We start from the raw sequence: 21,555 nt of genomic DNA, 5'->3' as shown, positions 1-21,555 counted from the left end.
GCTATTGTATCTTTACATTTATTGACATGGGTCCAATAATGAAACATAGATGATTATGTGGCACAATGATGACCTTAAATTTTATTTTTAGTGACAAAAACATTTTCTTAACTTCCCTGGTGGTCTAGTGGTTAGGATTCGGCGCTCTCACCGCCGCGGCCCGGGTTCGATTCCCGGTCAGGGAAAGTTTTTTTTTTTCCCTCTCAATATAAATTTTTTTAGTTTGCATTTGTGTTTGAAATTGTCAGGAGAGCAGATAATCTGGTACAAACCATGAGCTTTCCCTCCACATTTGTCATGTGTTTTTAGGATCCTGTGGCGGAAATCATAATAAGTATACAAAATTTGCCTTGTGTGGGCAAGCCTTGGTCATTCCCTTTATTTTTAGGAGGAACAATATATAATAGAAAAATTACTATTGGATGGAAGAAATTGATAGTTGTCATTGATGTTTGTCATTTAACCACCTACAAGCAGATACCAGGATGGCCGAGTGGTTAAGGCGTTGGACTTAAGATCCAATGGACGAATGTCCGCGTGGGTTCGAACCCCACTTCTGGTAGAAATCTTTTGTTATTTTCTACATTACTACATCTTTATTAATTATGAACAAGACCCCTTATTTATTTATGTTAGGGGGCACATGTTTCCACATATGGATTTCAAAAACAGATCTTTTCCCACTCTCCATAGCAAGATGGTAGCCTCTGTTGCAAATGTTATATGGTTGTGGGGTGCTCGAAAGTCACAGGAGATTAGGGGAGCCTTATAATAGTGCTAACAAAGTTTTGGAAATAATTTTGGGAGGGGGTAGCAGGTGACTCACAATTTATGTGGGTGACACTTGACAAGTGATTTTGCATATGTTGCAGGTGACCTAGAATTTTGTGGGGGAAGGGGGCCTGAAAACAGGGCCCATACATTAAGCCACTGTTTATAAACCTATGTTGAAACTGATGCACCAAGTAAGGAGTGGGAACTCACACATATATTTGAACAAATGCACACATTCTGTGCCATTGTGCTTTTGTGAATCACTCTCCAATTAAACTGGTATGATGGATCACCACCTCATTACACTATTGGGTTCTACTGAAGCTGGAAGCTGACACTTCTTACACGTGTAGAATTTGGAAAGTGAAGAAGTACATGATTGCAGAATATTTCTCACTAGTGATGGGCGAAAAGTTTCGCCAGGCATGGATTCGCGGCAAATTTCCGCGTTTCGCCATTGGCAGATTGTTTCGCGAAACGGATGAAAAATTTAGCCGCGGAAAAATTTGCCGCACGTCCAAAAATTGTCACCGGCGTCAAAAAAGAATAGTCGCAGGTGACAAAATAATAGCCACGGGCGACGAAACAATAGCCGTGCGACAAAATAATAGCCGCGGGCGACGAAATAATAGCCGCGCGACAAAACAATAGCCGCGGGCGACGGAACAATAGCTGCGCGACAAAATAATAGCCGCGGGCGACGAAACAATAGCCGCGGGCGACAAAATAATAGCCGCGCGCGACGAAACAATAGCCGCGCGACAAAATAATAGCCGCAGGCGACGAAACAATAGCCGCGGGTGACGAAACAATAGCCGCGCGATAAAATAATAGCCGCGGGCGACAAATTTTTTTTGTCGCACGACATTTTCGCCGTTTAGCGAAATTTTCGCCGTTTCGCTGATCTTTTGAAAGATTCGCGATTTTTTCGGCGAAACGGAACAGATTCGCTCATCATTATTTCTCACCCTTTATTTGAACTTTGTGAACTTTGGTGTGCTCAGTACAGTAGTATTTATAAATTTGTGCTGCTGCCCTGTGGGTAAACAGGATACTTCATGTAGTAAATAGGTAGAAGTGCGCTGCTGGTCCTTATGTAGACAGTACTAATGGGGAGGCATTATTGACTTTAAGGAAGTAGGAAACATAAGAACTTTAAAACGTGTATAGCATGATTCACTATTCTTTATTCATATTCATTTAAATTGTTGTGATGCTTTTTTTTTCAGTGCTGATTTTTTATAAAGCTATTGGGCTATAACCATGAAATAAATAGGTAAGTACAGTTTGATTTTTATAGGCTCTGAAGCTTTTACTTGAACACAGTAAAATCTGATGAAGTCATTACTATAAAGTGGAATATAATTGTAGAAAACAAGCCTGCGTTTTCCTGGGGGGGAAAAAAACACCTTTCCCTGACCGGGACACGGACCAGGGCCACGGCAGTGAGAGCGCCGAATCCTAACCACTAGACCACCAGGGAAGTTAGGGCAAAATCTCTGTCACTAAAAATGAAATTTAAAGGTCATCATTGTGCCACATAATCATCTAAGTTTCATTATTGGACCCATGTTAATAAATGTAAAGATACAATAGCATGAATCTAGTGGGTCACTTATTCAGTAACAGTCCCTTTCGCTGGTAAGCAAATTATTGAGACAACTTTTAAGAGTCAGCTACACAATAGCCACCACCTTAATTGCTGAACGCCTGAAATAAATATATATATAATGATAGTATTTAAAAAAAAAAAAAAAGTCACGTCCCTGGGTGGGCTTGAACCACCAACCTTTCGGTTAACAGCCGAACGCGCTAACCGATTGCGCCACAGAGACTTAGCACACCCCCTGTCGCCAGAGTTACATGGGGTTTCATTACAGAAATAGCAATATAATGAAGAAGTTACAAAATCACTGGAGCCAGAGATTATAATAAACATTGGAAAACAGGGTAAGTTCCCCAATACAATAACCAACAACATTATTAGTTAGCTCTTAAAGACTTAAGATGGCCATACAGGCACTGATAGTATCGTACGAGATATTCGGTGCGTGTATTCGCAAAGGCTGCGAATATCTGATGTCTCGTCAATCGGACGGGTTAAAGGATTTTGATCAGGCACTGTAGAAGGCGCCCAAGCAAAATCTACGTCAAGGGCTGAATCGGCAGATGGGATGGAGGTAGAAATGTAAGATTCTGCTCGCGTGAGAAAAGTAGTTCCCTGACCGGGAATCGAACCCGGGCCGCGGCGGTGAGAGCGCCGAATCCTAACCACTAGACCACCAGGGAATCGCTAAAATATGAAACTGTGTTCCGATATATATATACAACATATAGGTGATAATTACTTTAAATAAAGGAGGATTTTGTTCAAAATGGACTTTGAAAATGTTTGACAAAAGAAAAAATTAACACCAACAGTTCATGTATATATACTAAAAGTGGTTCCTGTAGTAGCAGTGGAAAAATAATCTATGTGAAAGGACTGTAGATGTAGGTGCCTATAATAGCAGTAGCACAGAGAGATGGTGCCTACAGTAGCAGTGAGATAATAGCCTCTAGGGAGGGACTGTGGCTGTAGGATAGCAGGTATAGTAGGGAGAGATGGTGCCTATAGTAGCAGTGGACATAGCCCCCAACTGATCCGATTTTCGCAGGACAGTCCCTCTTTTGACAGCTCAACCCGCAGTCCCGGATTATTACTGAAAAGTCCCTGATTTCCCTTTGATCCCCTGCACTGAAGCTAAAAAACATATAAATTTAATTAAAAAGTAGCTTTTAGCAAAGAGACCAGAAAGTTAACCAGCTTCACCTGCACTTAGAAACATTGTTTCTCACACTTAATTAAAAAGTAGCTTTTGGCAGAGAGCCCAGAAATCTTAAGAAACTTCACCTGCACTTAGAAACATTGTTTCTCACATTTAATTAAAAAGTAGCTTTTGGCAGAGAACCCAGAAATCTTAAGGAGCTTCACCTGCACTTAGAAACATTGTTTCTCACATTTAATCAAATAAGTAGCTTTTGGCAAAGAGCCTAGAATGTTAAAAAGCCACACCTGCATGGAGATACAAATGCAACTAATAAGCTTAACAGGTCGCTTGGGGGAATGGAGACTTGCAGTTTAAGGCTAATTCCAGATGAGGCGCAGGGCAGATATTTTCAGCAAGCGAAAAAGCGTTTGCTGAAAATTCCACCCTACGTCTCCTACTTGTGCCTGCACCCGAATGAATGGAATACGCAGAAATACGCAGAAATACGCATAAAAACACGAGAGTTTGAAAGTCTTGCGTTTTTATGCATATTTCGGCTACATGTGCCTGCACCGAGCATATTCCATTCATTCGGGTGCAGGCACATATAGGAAGCGTAGGGCGGTATTTTCGGCAAGTGCCTTAGGCTAATGTCAGACGAGGTGTCTGGCGTATATTTTCAGCAAATTGCTTGCCAGAAATAGCGCCTTACCTCCTACCTGTGCCTACACCCGAATAAATGAAATATGCTCTGGTGCAGGCACATGTACCCAAGCACCACCATTTTCAAAATGTTGGGAGGTATGGCAGTGAGGATAATAGCCTCTGGGAAGGTACTGTGGCTGTGGAATAGCAGGTATAGTATGGAAAATCTGTACCTATAGTAGCAGTGGGGGAATAATAGCCTCTGGGAAGGTACTGTGGCTGTGGAATAGCAGCTATAGTAGGGAAAACTGTACCTATAGTAGCAGTGGGGGGATAATAGCCTCTGGGAAGGTACTGTGGCTGTGGGATAGCAGGTATAGTAGGGAAAAACTGAACCTATAGCAGCAGTGGGGGGATAATAGCCTCTGGGAAGGTACTGTGGCTGTGGGATAGCAGGTATAGTAGGGAAAAACTGTACCTATAGTAGCAGTGGGAGGATAATAGGCTCTGGGGAGGGACTGTGACTGTGAGATAGCAGGTATAGTAGGGAGAGATGGTGCCTAAAGTAGCAGTGGGGGGGATAATAGCCTCTAGGAAGGGACTGTGGCTGTGGGATAGCAGGTATAGTAGGGAGAGACGGTGCCTATAGTAGCAGTGGGGGGATAATAGCCTCTGGGTAGGGACTGTGGCTGTGGGATAGCAGGTATAGTAGGGAGAGATGGTGCCTATAGTAGCAGTGGGATAATGGCCTGTGGGAGGGTATAGTGACAGTGGAATAGCAGGTCACAGAGAAAGACTACCGTGTCTGTAGCAGTGGGGAATGGGGGTGGTAACAATGTTACTGGGCAGCAGTGCTTCCTTTTGTGCCTTCAGCAATTCCTGCTATTGTATGTAACACAGTGCTGAATTAGCCCATGTTCTGCTCAAGTTCTAATCAAAGTTATGTGGTGCCAAAGAGACACCATAGTTCTGATTCTCTCACACACAACACAACTCCAAGGAACAAAGAACATTTTACATTTTTAACTATTAAAAATATTCAAAAATGCAATACATAGTCTGTGTCTCAAACACCATGGGAGGTACATTCGCATGCACTTGTGTTACATACAGCAAGACCTACTGTTGGAACATGCAGCTCTTGTCAGAAAAACTGGAGAATGCGGGCATCGATCCCGCTACCTCTCGCATGCTAAGCGAGCGCTCTACCATTTGAGCTAATTCCCCTTCTGATGCCATATTTAAACTATTATATACATATAAGGATATTAAAATATTGTACAATACTTACATATTTTGTCCATTGTTCCTTCTTTTAGACTTCATAGGTGCCTGAACATAAACAAAATTGCCTCCACATTATAACTAGTCTTTTGCATTGGAGCGTTGCCTCACATCACCGGTCTGCAAATACAACTGCCACAAAGTTACACAGTTCGTTATAGCTGCCTAACTGTTCTACAACGGTAACTACCGCCTGGTCTATGCGTTGCTGGCAACTGACTTTTAGCATCAAAACCCGAGCAACAAACTGTTACAAAATGCAGCCTACATGCCATGTTCGCTTGCACAGCAAGGCAGCGTATTGAAACGAAACGCGGAACAATAAAGTTACAAGGTTTGAATGCAGCAAGGAATTCTGGGAGTCGTAGTCTGAAGACTTCTTTCAAGTGCGAGGGGTTCGCAAATTCACTCCTCTCACGAACACAGGTCTCTAATGAACGACTGACTAACCCTTCTATTAATTACAGAGCATATCCCTGGATATTCACTAGAGAGATTGGTTCCGCCATGCGGGTGGGCTGCCTTTCTTTCCGGCAACCTTATGCTGGTTTAACGCTAAACGGCCTTAAAACTCTGGAAACGCGTTGGCGCCCTCTGTTGGCAGAATTTCGGAACTGTACCATTGCTATTCACATTGCAGTAAAAGATTGGGATGGACTTGACTGGAGAGACATCTTATTGAACAGAGCTGGCATGTCTCCTACCCTAGTGCAACAGCTAATAGACTCGGGAGAAAAGTTTGGTAGGGGGGTTATTGCTGGTAGGTGTTCCAGTTTGCATACTTATTACTGTGCTTTTACACATTGTACCATTGTTTTACTTGGCAAAGGACAGGACTGCACTCTGGATACGAGTAGTGACACCCTCTAAAATGTATCAGAGCTACTGGGTGTAATTACCAACTCAGCCAAACATACAAATGATGCTTACAGCCTACCTTATCACTGAGGGAAACTGAAAAAAGAAAATGTTTCTAATATTTCTCAGTTGCGGAGAGGATTGTACTTAACAGCACATCCTTCAACAGGCATTAGCAGTATTCCATGCATGCAGTGTAGGGATGCACTGAATCCACTTTTTTTGGATTTGGCCGAATACCGAACCGAATCCAAATCCAAAGCGAAAAAGGCTGAATCCTGGATTCGGTGCATCCCTAATGCAGTGTAATAGGTCCCTAGTCAGCTGGAATATCCCTCTGTCCCTTGTTTCTATAACTATTGTTACCATCCCCTGCCCCTGTGTCACCTTCTCATATAGGGATACCACACACTGACTGTTAATTGAGTACCTTACACTGGCATCAAGCACCATGTGTATTGTTAGGGCCGGTAAAATACCAGCAACATGGCAACCATACACCTGATTTATTTACTTTATTTTTATGACTGATAATGGCTAAGTAAACATACACTATATAGTGAATATATACTATATTTATTTTATTTTCCTTAAAATAAGTGTAAACTGCTAAATATTTACAGTGGCTTCATCTTATTTTGTTTCCAATCAGGACTTGTGGATGTTGGTGAAACTTGGCAGTGCAAGGAAAACATGCCCCCTCTGCAGGCCCTAGAACTGGAGAACAAAGCTCTTTTAAAAGGTCTGGAACATAAGTACCTCACTGCCATTTCCAATGCTAGGTGGTTACTGCAGCCAGTTCCAGCAAGGGGTGGCAAGGATGTTTGGGAAGTGGACATACCAGATGAGTTCATCCCCTGAAAAGACAGTATTTCTGGGACATGTTCTAAATTGCAAATTGCTTTTTTATGTATAAGAAGAAATATACAAAATTAATTTTACAATTGCAGAATTTCCATATTCGGATTGGGAGATTTGCCGAGATTTGGGAGGTTTGTTCTACTCCATAATACATAAACAATGTTTTATGAACAGTATGTTATTGGTAGTGGACTGCATTTTGGCAAATTAATTGAAAAAAGATCAAGTAAATCAAGTATAATAAGTAACTTACAGGTTTTGTCTCAGCAGAAAAAAAACACATTTTACCCGCATCTGTAGTTGCAGCATGTGGGTCCTCCATTTTTAACATAAGAAGTGCAGGGAATTTTATTTTAAAGGGACACGGTTATCTTTAATTAAAACTGTTTCATTTACAAATGACACTCGTGTACTGTATATTTAATTATCATAAAAGCATAAGTAAAAATATTTTATTCTAGTTTTGTACCTTTCTACTTTTTCCCAGCTTTAGCTTTCTGTACATCAGAAAATGTTGTGGCCCTTCTCTAATCTATATCTATTATTGCTTTTTAAACCATAAGCTTGGAGAGATAAGACAAGGTAAATGTATGCTTTTTAAGCAGTACTGTTAAGAGTGCCATGTAGTATTTTGTTTGTCAAATGATTTGTTTATTACTGGCGCAGAGATGCATACTCACACTTTTCCATGAGGAAATCCACCACATGTGCCTGCACCTGGGCTGATGCAATGGTTCTAGAGCAGGGCTGTCCAACTGGCCCCCCACCTGTCTGGCTGCTTTGATGGTTTACCTCTGCGTAAGCTTTAAATGGTATCAGTACTGTGATTAACTGCCCCCCCTGCATGGTTCACACCTCATATTCAGACTGTAATCCCCCTGTATTGTTTAAATATATAATCCCCTGTACTGTTCACACCTTTTAATCCCTGCATTGTTCACCCCCTGCAGAGTTCACACCTCAGGCTCAGGCTGTAATCACCCACACTGTTCACCTGTTCACATCTCAGACAGACTGTAGGAGCAGTGCCAGCATTGTGTCAGTGTATGCTGTCTGTGTGTGCCATACACACAGGCAGTATAGGGCAGAGAGAGTATGGCACACACAGGCAGAGTAGGGCAGGCAGAGTATGGGACACACAGGTAACATAGGTCAGACAGAGTATGGCACACACAGGCAGCATAGGGCAGGCAGAGTATGGCACACATAGGCAGGGTAGGGCAGGCAGAGTATGGGACACACAGGTAACATAGGTCAGACAGAGTATGGCACACATAGGCAGGGTAGGGCAGGCAGAGTATGGGACACACAGGTAACATAGGTCAGACAGAGCATGGCACACATAGGCAGGGTAGGGCAGGCAGAGTATGGCACACACAGGCAGGGTAGGGCAGGCAGAGTATGGCACACATAGGCAGGGTAGGGCAGGCAGTGTATGGGACACACAGGTAACATAGGTCAGACAGAGTATGGCACACATAGGCAGGGTAGGGCAGAGAGAGTATGGCATACATAGGCAGGGTATGGCAGGCAGAGTATGGCACACACAGGCAGGGTAGGGCAGGCAGAGTATGGCACACACAGGCAGGGTAGGGCAGGCAGAGTATGGCAAACATAGGCATGGTAGGGCAGGCAGAGTATGGGACACACAGGTAACATAGGTCAGACAGAGTATGGCACACGTAGGCAGGGTAGGGCAGGCAGAGTATGTGCCATACTCTGCCTGCCCTACCCTGCCTGTGTGTGCCGTACTCTGCCTGCCCTACCCTGCCTGTGTGTGCCATACTCTGCCTGCCCTATGCTGCCTGTGTGTGCCATACTCTGCCTGCCCTATGCTGCCAGTGGGAGGTGAACCTGGCATGGGTTTGTTCTGGGAGTTTGATAGCATTTGAAAATAGTCATTATATGGTCCCTAAGATGTGTAATTATGTGCTGGGGGTTGCTGTGCTATCCACACGGGAAGAGGAGGCATAGGGATTTAAGGTTGAGTCTTAATAAGACATAATATAATTCTTTCACATACGAATGAAGGGTGATATCCCTACAGTGAGCACCAACTATTTGGGGTTTTGCTGCACTATCACCATTAATGTGGGTATAGTCTTAAAAGCTCTTGTGATAACATGGGTGTGGTTTAAAAAGGGGGAGAGGTCAAACTGGCTTCCATTATCGGCCCTCTACCGCATTGGCCAGAACGATTCTGGCCTTCGGTACCACAGAAGTTGGACAGTGCTGTTCTAGAGAATCAGCCCCATGAGGCATTAGCCTTAGAGACGGCCATGTTTCTTGAGTGATAATTCAAAGGTCTTACTATCTTTGCAATTTAGCTGGGGACAACTGGGGTAAATATGGCTAGGTACCTTGACAAACAGAGAGAGGACAAATGGCTGATGGCATCTTAAATACAATCTGATGCGATTCTGCCAGAGGCAGGAAGTCATGATAACATATCAGTATGACAGTGTGACTAATTAAGGTCTACTTTACGATAAGGTTCGGCGAATTTTAGAAGGTTGATACCATATCAAGAGGTGCTGTTCATTTATTGGTACTTTTGTGCTTCAATTTAGAAAGCTCCTTCCTATCGCCGACAGAGCTGACATTTTGCTAATTGCAATATTATTTATCTTTCTTATATAACTCCTTTGTGCATTGGGCAAATTTACTTTATTTATAATCAGCAATACAAGTTTATGTTAACTTCAGCAATATTTGTGCTCGAATTGATAGTCTGGATTATTGAACCAGACGTGGTAATGAGAGCCTAATTGGCTTGACCTATGTAATTGCACATCCCGTAATTGCTGTCACTGCTAGAGATTTAAGCTGTGTTAGTGCTAGCTGTGCATGATTAGTGTGAACTACAACCCTCATGATCCATATCGGGGTTGCTTACTACAATAGTTATTGACAGCGGAATGTTAACTGTCTTACTATCGATATAATAATCTGCCTAATTTCTACCTACCTGAGGGGGATCCTAATGTGTTGATACTTACCAGGCATAGTTGTCTAGAATTTATAGTGACAACCTTACTTCCAGCGTCAATATTACAGTTCTGGTCCCCTAGGTGCAATCTTAGTAGTGTAGTCTAGTCCTTAAGTTGCTACATAGTTATTGCAGTTGTTACATACTGACGTGGTTTGTAACCAAATGAATGTGAAACAGTATCAATCCTAACAAACACAGGTCATTCGATTTTAATTTCTCCAGTTTCCCTTGTATGTTATTTTTAACCGATTTTTAGCCTGATCTAAATAAAATTGATTTTATTGTTTCTTAGATGGTGTGCATTGATTAAGTGTGTGCTCTTTGTCTTCAATAAATTATTCCCTAAATACATTCAAGTGCACCCATCAATAAGCTTTAGTGCGAGGTTGCTCTCATTTCTAGGTATAGCATATCAGTATGGACATTTACACAAACAAATATAACTGACCTATCCCTTGAGGTGCATTCAATTGATTATAACTTCAGATACTTGAACCACTTTTTTTTTAAACATGCAGTTAATTTATAGAGAGCTGATGCACCTGATGCATAGCAAATATCTAATCAATTAAATACAGTTAGAGATAATTTAGAAAGGGCTGTCCACCTGGAGAGCAATGGGCAGAATATGTTGCCCAGTAGATTATTTTGAGCCCCAGTCTGCCCAAAGGTTTTACTGCCGTCTTTATATTACATATTGATTTTTATTAAAATCTGGTCTTTAAACATGTGGGATAGTTGCTAATCAGACAATGGCACAAATTAAATTGAACAACACTGATTCTGAATAATATTTTTTTTCTTTGAAATGCAGTTCCCACACAGGGAATTATAAGTATAAGATGCCAGGCATTCAGGCAACAAATTCAGAAATGCAGGAATATTCACAGACAATACCATGCAACATCTCTGGCAATATCCTGGGAAGGCTTAATGCATTGGTTGGAACTATGAGTATAGGAGAGGGGAGTCACACTGTGCCATAGTGATTTGGGCAACTTGAGTAATATTGAGTTTTGACTTCTCTTCTGTATCTCTTATAGTTGGATCAGTGCCAAACGCTAGTAGTCTCTTTTGTTTAGAGGCTATCTTGATTTGTAGTTTGAGCACAGCTGGACTATGCCATTTATAGTTCAGAAAACATTTTATTGTATCCCTGCTGACATTTGTTTGGCTGCCTTATTTAGCCAGTAAACAGCTCCAATAAAGAGTTAAGAACAGCACATAAAGCAACATCCATTTTCCAGTTGCAGGTTTATTAACTGTATGTTGGTGCTGCATTTTATCACTCTGGAGGTAATTCTTTTCCTTTGTAGTGAATAATGCACAGTATTACTTAGACCTTTATGTGCTGTAGATCATTTGTTTGCTGGTAGTAAGAAGAAATTTCTGTGAACAGTTGTGCACAGGGCCCAAGGGCTTCTTACTATTATGCCCTGAGCTTACTTGAGAACTATGAATACTAGATACTTAGCAGACATACATTACCCTTTCTTCATTGCAGATAGTAGTTTAGCAATGCAGATTAGCCAGGCTGTGTAAAGAGCTGTGAAAATTCATGGCACATAATCAGGAATTAGCTTTGTTCAGATGGCTGCAGGAACATGACTGCATTACTGTAGAAGTAGAAGCGTCCCAATATGTTTTGTGAACTATTCCTTTAAAAGGGCTCTGCAGCATCATAAAAGTACACAGGATCTGCAGAGGATTTGCTAAGATTCACTTGCAGTGGAATTTTTAAAGACATTTGGCAGTTGTCTATACATCATTTCTGAGTTATACAAATCTTCAATAACTGAAGCAACCATGCATAATTCATGTAACTTCACTCTCTTTAAGCTATGGGTGCTAATACGTCATTCATAATAAGTCATTCATTGCATATTTACCTGCAGCAAATATACCCTAACCACTCTATAGCTTCAGTTCTTCTAATGACCAGATTATCTGGAAATCTTCCTGCATTTAATTTTCCTTTAAGCCTAATGCCACACAGGGCTGATTCTCAGGCTGCAGATAAATGCAGGTTGAGTATCAGCCCCCATGCTCCAGATAGCGTTTGGATGTGCTTGCACCTGCAGCCACTTTGCCAGCCTGAGTGCAGGCACAAGGAGTGGATTTTGGCACAGAAATCCATATTTTCATTAACAATCATGGGGTTAACAAAAGATACAGCCCACATAGTGACTATTATGGCTAGGGATGCCATCAGAAAACATTTTATAGAAATGCCGGCACCCCCAGGCATTCTTGTTATTGGTCCATCAGTCACCTATGCTTCCAGGCAGTGTAAACAAATTAGAATGGAACTCCAGTGATACAAAAATTGAATGCCAGACCAACCATTTCTGCCCAAACTCTGCCCTCAGTTCTCACGAACCATTAAGCCTCACACTATTTTGGCCTGTGATCATACCTTCATGTCTGTCAGGGCCAGAATAGCAGAATCAGAAAATGTTACCATACAAGTCTGGACATTTGAAGAAGATGCAAGGAAGCCAAGGGAAATATAGGTAAAGTGGGGGCAACATGCTAGGTAAGAAAGATCCCCTGACCAGTGCAATTTGTTTCTACACAGGAGACATATTGGCCTCACCAGTGTATTAGCCCTTCCTTGTCTTTTAAGGGAGTGTAGTAGTATATCTCCATTGGTCCCACCATGTGATACAATCATTGACCAGGCAAACAAATGTATATATTCATGGCTACTGTGTGGGTAAATTAGATCTGTTCTTTGGCATCCTGGCCAGTTGAGGGAGGTTTGATATTCATTGTCATCATAAGCTCTAGGATCAAGAGTTGGCCTTATGCAGACCCACAATGCTGCTTTTAGAAGTTCTGTGCTCTGCTGGTGAGGTTCAAGGCCTAAACACTAGCCATGAATGCAGACCATTCCCTGCTGCTTTGCTTGCTTATTTAGTTTATATTTGTTTTTCCATTGCCCTTTCCAGCTGCAGGTGTTTAAGAATATACACACTTTATTTACTGTCCGATAACCACGCTTCAGATTTGCGTTTCTTAGAAATCAATTTTAGCTAGGAAAGCAATTGCTATTCTGATTTTCCAGCAATATTGCATCATACAGCTACATGTGCCTCAGATCACTCTATGCACAGTCTGTATAAAAAAAAAATAATGATTTACCCTATACTAGTAGTGCAGTTGTATACATACAACATACTTCCCAACTGTCCTGATTTTTGCGGGACAGTCCCTCTTTTGACAGCTCAGCCCGCAATAAAAAAACTGAAAAGTCCCTCATTTCCCTTTGATCTCCTGCACTGAAGCTAAAAAAGATACAAATTTAATTAAAAGTATTTAATTTGTGTATTTATTTACAAATAAAGTATATATAATGTCTGTCAGTTTGTCTATGCCAGGTTTGATGGAGATAAGGAAGCAGGTGTGTTTACTTATATATCACATATCAGTTAAATCAGTTAAACACCTTGCTGTTACAGTGCAGTGTACAGTGTTTTATTATTAGAATGTCACAGGTATTTTAAATTGAAAGCCAGACTAGCTCCTTGCAGCCCATGTTAGAACACTCAAATGGATGCAAATTGAGTGCAATATTCCTATGGTAGAAACTATGAGGCAATGGCAGCAGACATTTTCCTTGTAAATGCAAACCCTCCCACTCTCTGACTATAATCTCCTGCTTTACAAGATCCCTCCCTGATAGAAAAGGAATCAGGGTGGGGGTGAAGGAAAGAGAAGGAACAGCTGTATTTTCCCTAAACTTTATTTTCCAGAGTCAAGTACATATCTGTGGTAGGGCAGTCTCATGTTATATATGGGTTTGATAAGTTAATAGTTAATATGGCCTTCTGAACATTTAAATTATATTTGGGCTACACATATGGTTTATGTTTTAGGATAGTTGGTATCCACTGTTAACAGAAAGTACGTATCGCAGAGTCCTATGTACACACAGATATAAAAAAATGAGGTGGCATCACAGGACTAAAGCTGGCCATACACGTGGTGATCTGACGATGTTTCGTGCGACCATCGGTCGCACGAAACATCGTCAGATCCACCACACACCATTCAGGGCTGAATCGGCAGGTAAGGAGGTAGAAACAATAGGATTTCTACCTCCTTCTGCCGATTCAGCGCTGAAGGGAGGTTTTGGTCAGGCGCCTTCTATGGCGCCCAATCAAAATTTTCCAACTGGTCCGATCGGCGAGTCGGCCGATATCAGCAGCTTCCTGCGATATCGGTCGACTCGCCGACATACCATACACGCACCGAATATTGTACGAAACGAGGTTTCGTACGATATTATCGGTGCATGTATGGCCACCTTTAGGCTGAAGCCACACGGAGCTGATTTTTGGCCTGCAGAAAAATGCAGGTTGAGAATCAGCTCCTCCACTGGCATCAGGCTTCCTACCTTGCCTTCAGCCAGAAGCAATTTTATTTTTATTGTGTTACTTAGCTTTCTATTCATATCCTCTCTTGTTCATTTTCCAGTCGCTCATTCAAAACACTGGTTGCTAGGGTAAATTGGACCCTAGCAACCAGGTAGCTGCTGAAATTTCAAACTGGAGAGCTGCTGAACAAAAAACTACAAAAACAGAAGAAATAAAAAAAAAAATGAAAATCAGCTGTGAATTCAGGATTTCACTGACTATATCACACTAAAACTTCAAGGCAAACTATTCTGTCCATCTCCTTATCTGGTTATGATAAAGTTACACAATGCTTTACTAATCTTTGACAAAGTATCTTACAATAATTATATAAACAAGGGTAAAAGAATTAAAATGGGATCACAAAAACTTACAATCTAAAGGATTATATAAGTAGTTTGGGTTCATGGTTATTACTAATGCGCTGCATTAGGGTTCGTGATATAAAACAAAATGTTTTTTTCCCCACAATGCAGCATTTTGTCACTTATTTCCAGCTTTTTAGTGGGCAATGTATAAAAATAAATGTAATTATGCTTACCCATTTGCTGCATATTAGCGTATGATTTTTTTGCCACAAGTTTTGTGCACCAGGGTTGTGTGAACCCTGGAATTACCATCACATTTAGGCTGGTGGCAGCTCCAGGGTTCCAGTGTCAGTAGATGCACAATTCATCAGAAGAGCAGATGCAATGGTAAGTGTAAGGAGCATGCTTGGATGAAAGTACCTTTTAAAATGATACTGACACATTACAATGAAAATCCATAGGTATGTACAACATGTAACATGCAAAATGTTTCAGGCCAAAATAACCCCAAAGCTGCCCTCGGCCAAGCAACATAGCCTGAAGTACTGTTTCAATTTCCATAGGCTGAACCCCTGGGAGGGTGTAGGGGTGCCACAGCAGGGGCCCCTTGGGGCATGTGGGGGCCCCTGGGTAGCTGCCCTGGTGGGCCCTGCACACCCCAGTCTGACTCTGCACACAGTAAACGTTTTTTGCCTGCAGTTAAACCTGCACTACCGGAGGCTACAAATTTCCAGAAAATGCCATCCCCTTTGCCAACATTAGAATTGCTGCAAGTATATGACATTACTCACGGAGATTCATCTTAATTGCGGGAAAATGCAGAAGAAAGCATTTCCCAGTAATTAAGCCAAGTCACTTTGAGTATTGTAATTTACTTTTGGCAGTTCTACTGTTAGTGAAGGGGATGGCATTTTTGGGATATTTGTAGTCTGCAGTAGTGCAATCCGCAATAGCCCTTAAAGAAAATTAATTTTAAGTACTAAGGGCCACCCCCTGGGATTATACAATTTACAGGGCACACAAACAAACCAAGGGCACTCATACATATTAGGTCACATCAGCCATTTAATGGACAAAGTCCTGTCTTTTACTCCCACAAAATGGTGACTCACGGTAAAAGATGTAACAGGGCAATACAGGTATAAGACTCGTTATCCAGAATGCTTGTGACCAAGGGTATTCCAGATAAGGGGTCTTTCTGTAATTTGGATCTCCATACCTTAAGTCTACTAAAAAATCAATAAAACATTATTTAAACCCAATAGGATTATTTTGCATCCAATGAGGATTATTTATATCTTAGTTGGGATCAATTACAAGGTACTGTTTTATTATTACAGAGAAAAAGGAAATCCGTTTTAAAAATTCTCAATTGTTTGATTATAATGGAGTCTATGGGAGACAGGCTTTCCGTAATTTGGAGCTTTCTGGATAACGAGTTTACAGATAAGGGATCCAATACCTGTATTAACTTATATATATTCCAGTTTCGTAAGATTCTTTAATAGGAAACTTAATATGATATAAACTATCCGTTAGTTAAGAATTCTGGGGGTATAGTTTACCTTTAAGTGTTGCCTTGGTTTCCAAATACTTTTGCATTCATTAAGTTCATATAATTACAAAATTATTCCAAGATTAACAAAGTAAGCAACCTGGATTCAGCAGAATCTTTTAACACAGGGTACACAGACTAATGATATCAATTGTTGCTCTCTCAGCATGAAGCTTCCCACCTACGATGCCTTTATGTACTGCAACCCTCTGCTGGGCACTTGGCAGTAAATGTCACTGTATCTTCTGACTCTTATATCTGCTTTCATGCATTCTTCTAACTGCTCGAGCAATTAGAACAGGCTACTTGTTATAGAATCCTTCAGATTTCAAGAAACTCAATCAACAGCTCATATGTAACATGTAAAATCATCCACACTGCTTCATAAAATGCAAGGAAGGGTAGCTATAAAACTATCCATATTTACACATGTAAACTGTAAATTTTATTTGATCTTGTAATGCAATAGCACACAACCCCACACAATTTTGTAGGATTCTATATTATATTTTGACCCATGCAACTACATAATCCTTCAAAATCTCCCATGTAGTTTAGCTCTAAATGCTGTGGGAAGATTAGATTTTATAGTGATGGGCAAGTGATTATTTTATGCAGAGAGAAAGAGAAAGGACACAAAAATATTAAAAAAAATACAACTTTGCCTTTAGTTATTCACTGAAAACACATTAACAAGGTGCTTATCTTTAAATGCCATCAAAAATAATAAGCAGTCTCTCACACAGATGAGATTGTAGTCTCCCTGACCACACCAGCTTATCTCCCAGACTCTTGACCACTACAAGGTTAACACCCTGTTATTCATAGTTCAGAGATATCTTCTCTCTATAAGCTACCATACAGCCTATTAGCCAGGCAACACATACAGTACTACTTCCAAGTCAGCTTCACTGCTGCACTTTCTTTAAAAGACTGTGACAAGCACAGACACAGTCACTGGCTCCTTGGCACTCTCAACTTAGGCACCATAGGCCCCTTGGTTAGGGTTGCCACTTTACCCCTTTAATCATACCTCCCAACTGTCCCGCTTTACGCGGGACAGTCCCGATTTTCCTACCCCGTCCCGCTGTCCCGGATAGGCGCCGATCTGTCCCACTTTTAAAGGTCTCCCGCAATGACGTCACACGCATGTCTCCCCTTAGCGCCGCAGCTCTGCTCAGTTCAGTTCTAACATAAAGTCCTTCACAGTGCAGAAGCTGCGGCGCTAACAAGTGCGTGTGACGTCATGAGGATGAGAAGGAGAGCCCTGGGGCGCAGCCGGATGGTGGTAGGAGCAGGGGGATGCTGGGGAAGACACTGGAGGAAGGTAAGGGGCAGCTGGAGGATGTTGGGGAGGACGCTGGGGGGAGCTTGAGAATGTTGGGGAGGATGCTGGGGGGAGCTTGAGAATGTTGGGGAGGACGCTGGGGGGAGCTTGAGAATGTTGGGGAGGACGCTGGGGGGAGCTGGAGGATGTTGGGGAGGACGCTGGGGGGAGCTTGAGAATGTTGAGGAGGACGCTGGGGGGAGCTTGAGAATGTTGGGGAGGACGCTGGGGGGAGCTTGAGAATGTTGGGGAGGACGCTGGGGGGAGCTGGAGAATGTTGGGGAGGACGCTGGGGGGAGCTGGAGAATGTTGGGGAGGACGCTGGGGGGAGCTGGAGAATGTTGGGGAGGACGCTGGGGGAAGCTGAAGGATGTTGGGGAGGACGCTGGGGGGAGCTGGAGGATGTTGGGGAGGACGCTGGGGGGAGCTGGAGGATGTTGGGGAGGACGCTGGGGGAAGCTGAAGGATGTTGGGGAGGACGCTGGGGGGAGCTGAAGGACGTTGGGGAGGACACTGGGGGGAGCTGAAGGATGTTGGGGAGGACGCTGGGGGAAGCTGAAGGATGTTGGGGAGGACGCTGGGGGAAGCTGGAGGATGTTGGGTAGGACGCTGGGGGGAGCTGGAGGATGTTGGGGAGGACGCTGGGGGAAGCTGAAGGATGTTGGGGAGGACGCTGGGAGGGGCTGGAGGAAGGTAAGGGGCAGCTGGAGGATGTTGGGTGGATGCTGGGGGGAGCTGGAGGATGTTGGGTGGATGCTGGGGGGAGCTGAAGGATGTGGGGGAGGATGCTGCAGTTGGGAGCGGCCCATAGTATGGGGACACTGGGGGAGGACCAGCAAGATTTTTATGCACTTTGTGTATGTTATGCTTTTCAGACGTGGTTTTGTAAAATGGGCCTGTTTGGATGGGGGGGGGCGTGGCCAAAAAGTGGGTGTGGCCTAAAAAATTTTGCCGCGCTACGCGCGGCAGACATTTTTGTCCCTCCTTCTGCTTTTCAAATGTTGGGAGGTATGCTTTAATACCGGCCACATATTGAATCCACATCCTGCATGGCTAGTTAGGAATTCATTTAGATGTATGCTGCAGACTGAACTGATTGAAAATCTAAATGAATTGCTAACTATCTGTGCAGGATGTGGACTCAATATGTGGCCAGTATTAAAGGCAACCCTACCCTTGGTTCTCTCTCAGGCTTCCTCTCAGGCTTCCTCTCATTCACTAGGAAAAGCCAGAACCACTCAGTCTCACATGCTGGGAACAACCAGAACTGTCTCTCCTCCAGACACACAAGAGACACAGGTATTGGAGTGCACCCCTATTACCTCTACAGGTAACTCCTCTCTCAGCTGCCACTTAATTACCTGACTGAGAGGGAATATTAACCCAATCTGTCCTAGGTAACCTCCTTATCAGCCCAAATCATGCCCCTTAAAGGAGAAAGAAAGGTAAAAACTAAGTAAGCTTTATCAGAAAGGTCTATGTAAATACAGCCATAAGCACTCACAGAAATGCTGCACTGACTTCTCTGTCAAAATATTTCTTGTGTCTGTAACGCATGTGCCAGAGACACGCAGCTCTCTGCTCTCTCCTGCTCCCCCCTCCCTCAAGAATGCTAAGAACTTACTCCCCCCCTTAGGAATGTGGATCTGAGACAATCAGCAGGAAGCTGACTCATAGTCTAAGTAAGCATGTTCACTTGGTCCCGGTGTCTGTGCAGGAGTGAGGCATTATGGGAACTTTCTTTACACAGCTCAGCGTTTTTTCTTCCTGTTTGGCTTCTGATCAACTGAAAAGGTGAAACATGGGGAGACTTAAGGGCACTATTGAGAGAACTGAAAGTATGCCTGCAGCTTGAGATTAACTCTTTATTAGGCTTTCCTTTTTCTTTAAATGCGCACTTTCCTGTACATTTTAGGCCAGACCGATTTGTTTTCTAAACACACCGTCACAGTGCCTTTTATGCAGATGGATGTAGTGCCTGACCTGATAGCATCCATGTATATGACTTGTACCAAAGCCAACTGTTTACCAGTGTGACTTTGTTGTAATGAGAGTTTGAATTAGTTAATCTAATTTTGGCATTTGTAATACTTTTATTAAAGACCATAAATTCCTCTTATTACATTGGTCTAATTACTAGTAAACTTAGAGTCAAGACTTTGGAGGAGTGTATAATGTAGTGCATGGTTTTCAGCCATAAGTAAACATTTTATTTTGACACAATAAAAGCTTAAATAAACAAGAGGCACTGGGGACAGGTTTCTACTGCTGAACTACTGCATTTCTGTATTTTGACTTGAGAGCTTTCTTTCAAATTTCACACCATTGCACCTTTTGTTTTCCCAAAACCAGTGAGTATTTTGTTGTATACTACAACAAATACCACAACTTTGACTTTGATCATTTTGGGTACCAGCCTGTTGTGAAACTTTTTATAAAAAAATTGCGTCTCCTGCAGGCTCTAAGGGGATGTGGACCTGGGTGCAATCACACCGCCCGCAGTTATGCCACCGATTAACTGAAGGGTGGCTCAGAGGAAGTATAAATTATGCACCCATTGGGTAAGGCATATTAATGCAGAGGAGTAAATGCTTGTGTTTCTGGGTGCTTTCAGCAACATCATACTGTTTTACTGTATTACATGCTGCAGAGAATGTCACATACCATTATTAACAGGAAGCATTGCTTGAGTGACAATTAGCAACAGTACCTGTAAATGTATGTTTCATTAACACACATACTTTTAGCTTTTATCACAATCCAGGCGCAAAATTAGGGCTAACTGTTAGAAAGGCACATTCATTAGGGAACCAAAAAAGATGAGCGAGTAAATGCTTGCACTGTAATTGAATGGTCATTATTCCTATTTACAAAAAATACAGAAAAGTGCTTTTTCTCTTCTTATATTAATGATGCAGGGTTTTTCATTTTATCTGATGTATATACTTTCCAGCATTAGCTCATACAGTTGCAATTATATAGCTGAAAACGGAACTGCCTCACTTCCATTAAAACTGGTATGAAATACACATTCTGCATGCCTAAACAGCACTTAACTCAGATGCCTGCTGCAAGCTACTTTGCCATGTAGTGTGTAGATTTTATATGTACCTAACCCAGAAACCTATTATCCAGAAAGCTCTGAATTATGTGAAGGCCATCTCCCATGGAGTCCATTTAGTTAGTTAAAAAATATTTCCTTTTTCTCTGTAATAATAACAGTAGCTTGTATTTGATTCTAACTAAGCTGCATAAATCCAGATTGGTGGTAAACAATACTATTGGATTTGTTTAAATTATTTTAGCAGACTTAGGGGGTCTATTCATCAAAGTAAGAGTTCGAATCCCTAATTGGGAAAAATTCGGCATAAATACGATCATTTCTGATGATCGCAAATATCATGAAAATGCTTACGAAAAAATCGTATTAGTCACGATAATATTGTATTTATGATCTGAAAGTCACAAAATTTTCATATCCGAACGATCGTAAACAGCAGGAAAACCTTTCCGACTTTGATCCATCTGTGCATGATTTTGGAAGCCTCCCATAGGACTCAATTGCATGCTGCAGCTCCAACCTGGCCCAAGGAAAGTCACAATACCAAAGCTTGAATGAATCCGAAACTTTTGTACTCGGCACAACAATACGATTTTGTCGCACAAATTTTGGCGCAAAGTACAAAAAAGTTGGGCACAATACGAAAAAGGCGTGCGACTATACGAAAAAGTTGCAAAAAATACGCACAGTACGATCAAATATGATTTTTTTGTAATTCGTAC

General features: G+C 42.1%; 1 protein-coding gene and 5 non-coding genes across 6 annotated transcripts; 3 read left to right on the top strand and 3 right to left on the bottom strand.

The window, feature by feature from the left end:
• Positions 1 to 113: 113 nt before the first annotated feature.
• Positions 114 to 185, top strand: trnae-cuc. The gene has a single exon. It is a non-coding gene; the product is annotated as a tRNA-Glu (tRNA).
• Positions 186 to 479: 294 nt separating this feature from the next.
• trnal-uaa lies at positions 480 to 562 on the top strand. The gene has a single exon. It is a non-coding gene; the product is annotated as a tRNA-Leu (tRNA).
• Positions 563 to 2,535: 1,973 nt separating this feature from the next.
• Positions 2,536 to 2,609, bottom strand: trnan-guu. Its single transcript has one exon. It is a non-coding gene; the product is annotated as a tRNA-Asn (tRNA).
• Positions 2,610 to 2,991: 382 nt separating this feature from the next.
• On the bottom strand, positions 2,992 to 3,063 carry trnae-cuc. Its single transcript has one exon. It is a non-coding gene; the product is annotated as a tRNA-Glu (tRNA).
• A 2,260-nt stretch (positions 3,064 to 5,323) lies between these two features.
• trnaa-agc lies at positions 5,324 to 5,396 on the bottom strand. Its single transcript has one exon. It is a non-coding gene; the product is annotated as a tRNA-Ala (tRNA).
• Positions 5,397 to 5,586: 190 nt separating this feature from the next.
• On the top strand, positions 5,587 to 7,622 carry cxorf40a (chromosome X open reading frame 40A). The gene is made up of 2 exons (XM_002940437.5): positions 5,587 to 6,213; positions 6,964 to 7,622. The coding sequence occupies exons 1-2, from the start codon at positions 5,727 to 5,729 to the stop codon at positions 7,170 to 7,172; spliced, it is 696 nt and encodes a 231-aa protein (XP_002940483.2). The 5' UTR covers positions 5,587 to 5,726; the 3' UTR covers positions 7,173 to 7,622.
• The last annotated feature ends 13,933 nt before the right edge of the window (positions 7,623 to 21,555 follow it).

This window comes from Xenopus tropicalis, chromosome 8 (genome assembly GCF_000004195.4).
Source record: "Xenopus tropicalis strain Nigerian chromosome 8, UCB_Xtro_10.0, whole genome shotgun sequence".
NCBI classification, from domain to species: Eukaryota; Metazoa; Chordata; class Amphibia; order Anura; family Pipidae; genus Xenopus; species Xenopus tropicalis.
Note: the sequence above shows the minus strand (reverse complement) of the source record. Positions and strands in the feature narration are given on the sequence as shown.

Excerpts from the sequence above, each read along its gene's own strand:
- cxorf40a (XM_002940437.5), top strand. The coding sequence starts at position 5,727 with ATGTTCGCTTGCACAGCAAGGCAGCGTATTGAAACGAAACGCGGAACA. Across the intron at positions 6,214-6,963 it reads TGGTAGGGGGGTTATTGCTG|GACTTGTGGATGTTGGTGAA; the intron begins GTAGGTGTTCCA and ends GTTTCCAATCAG.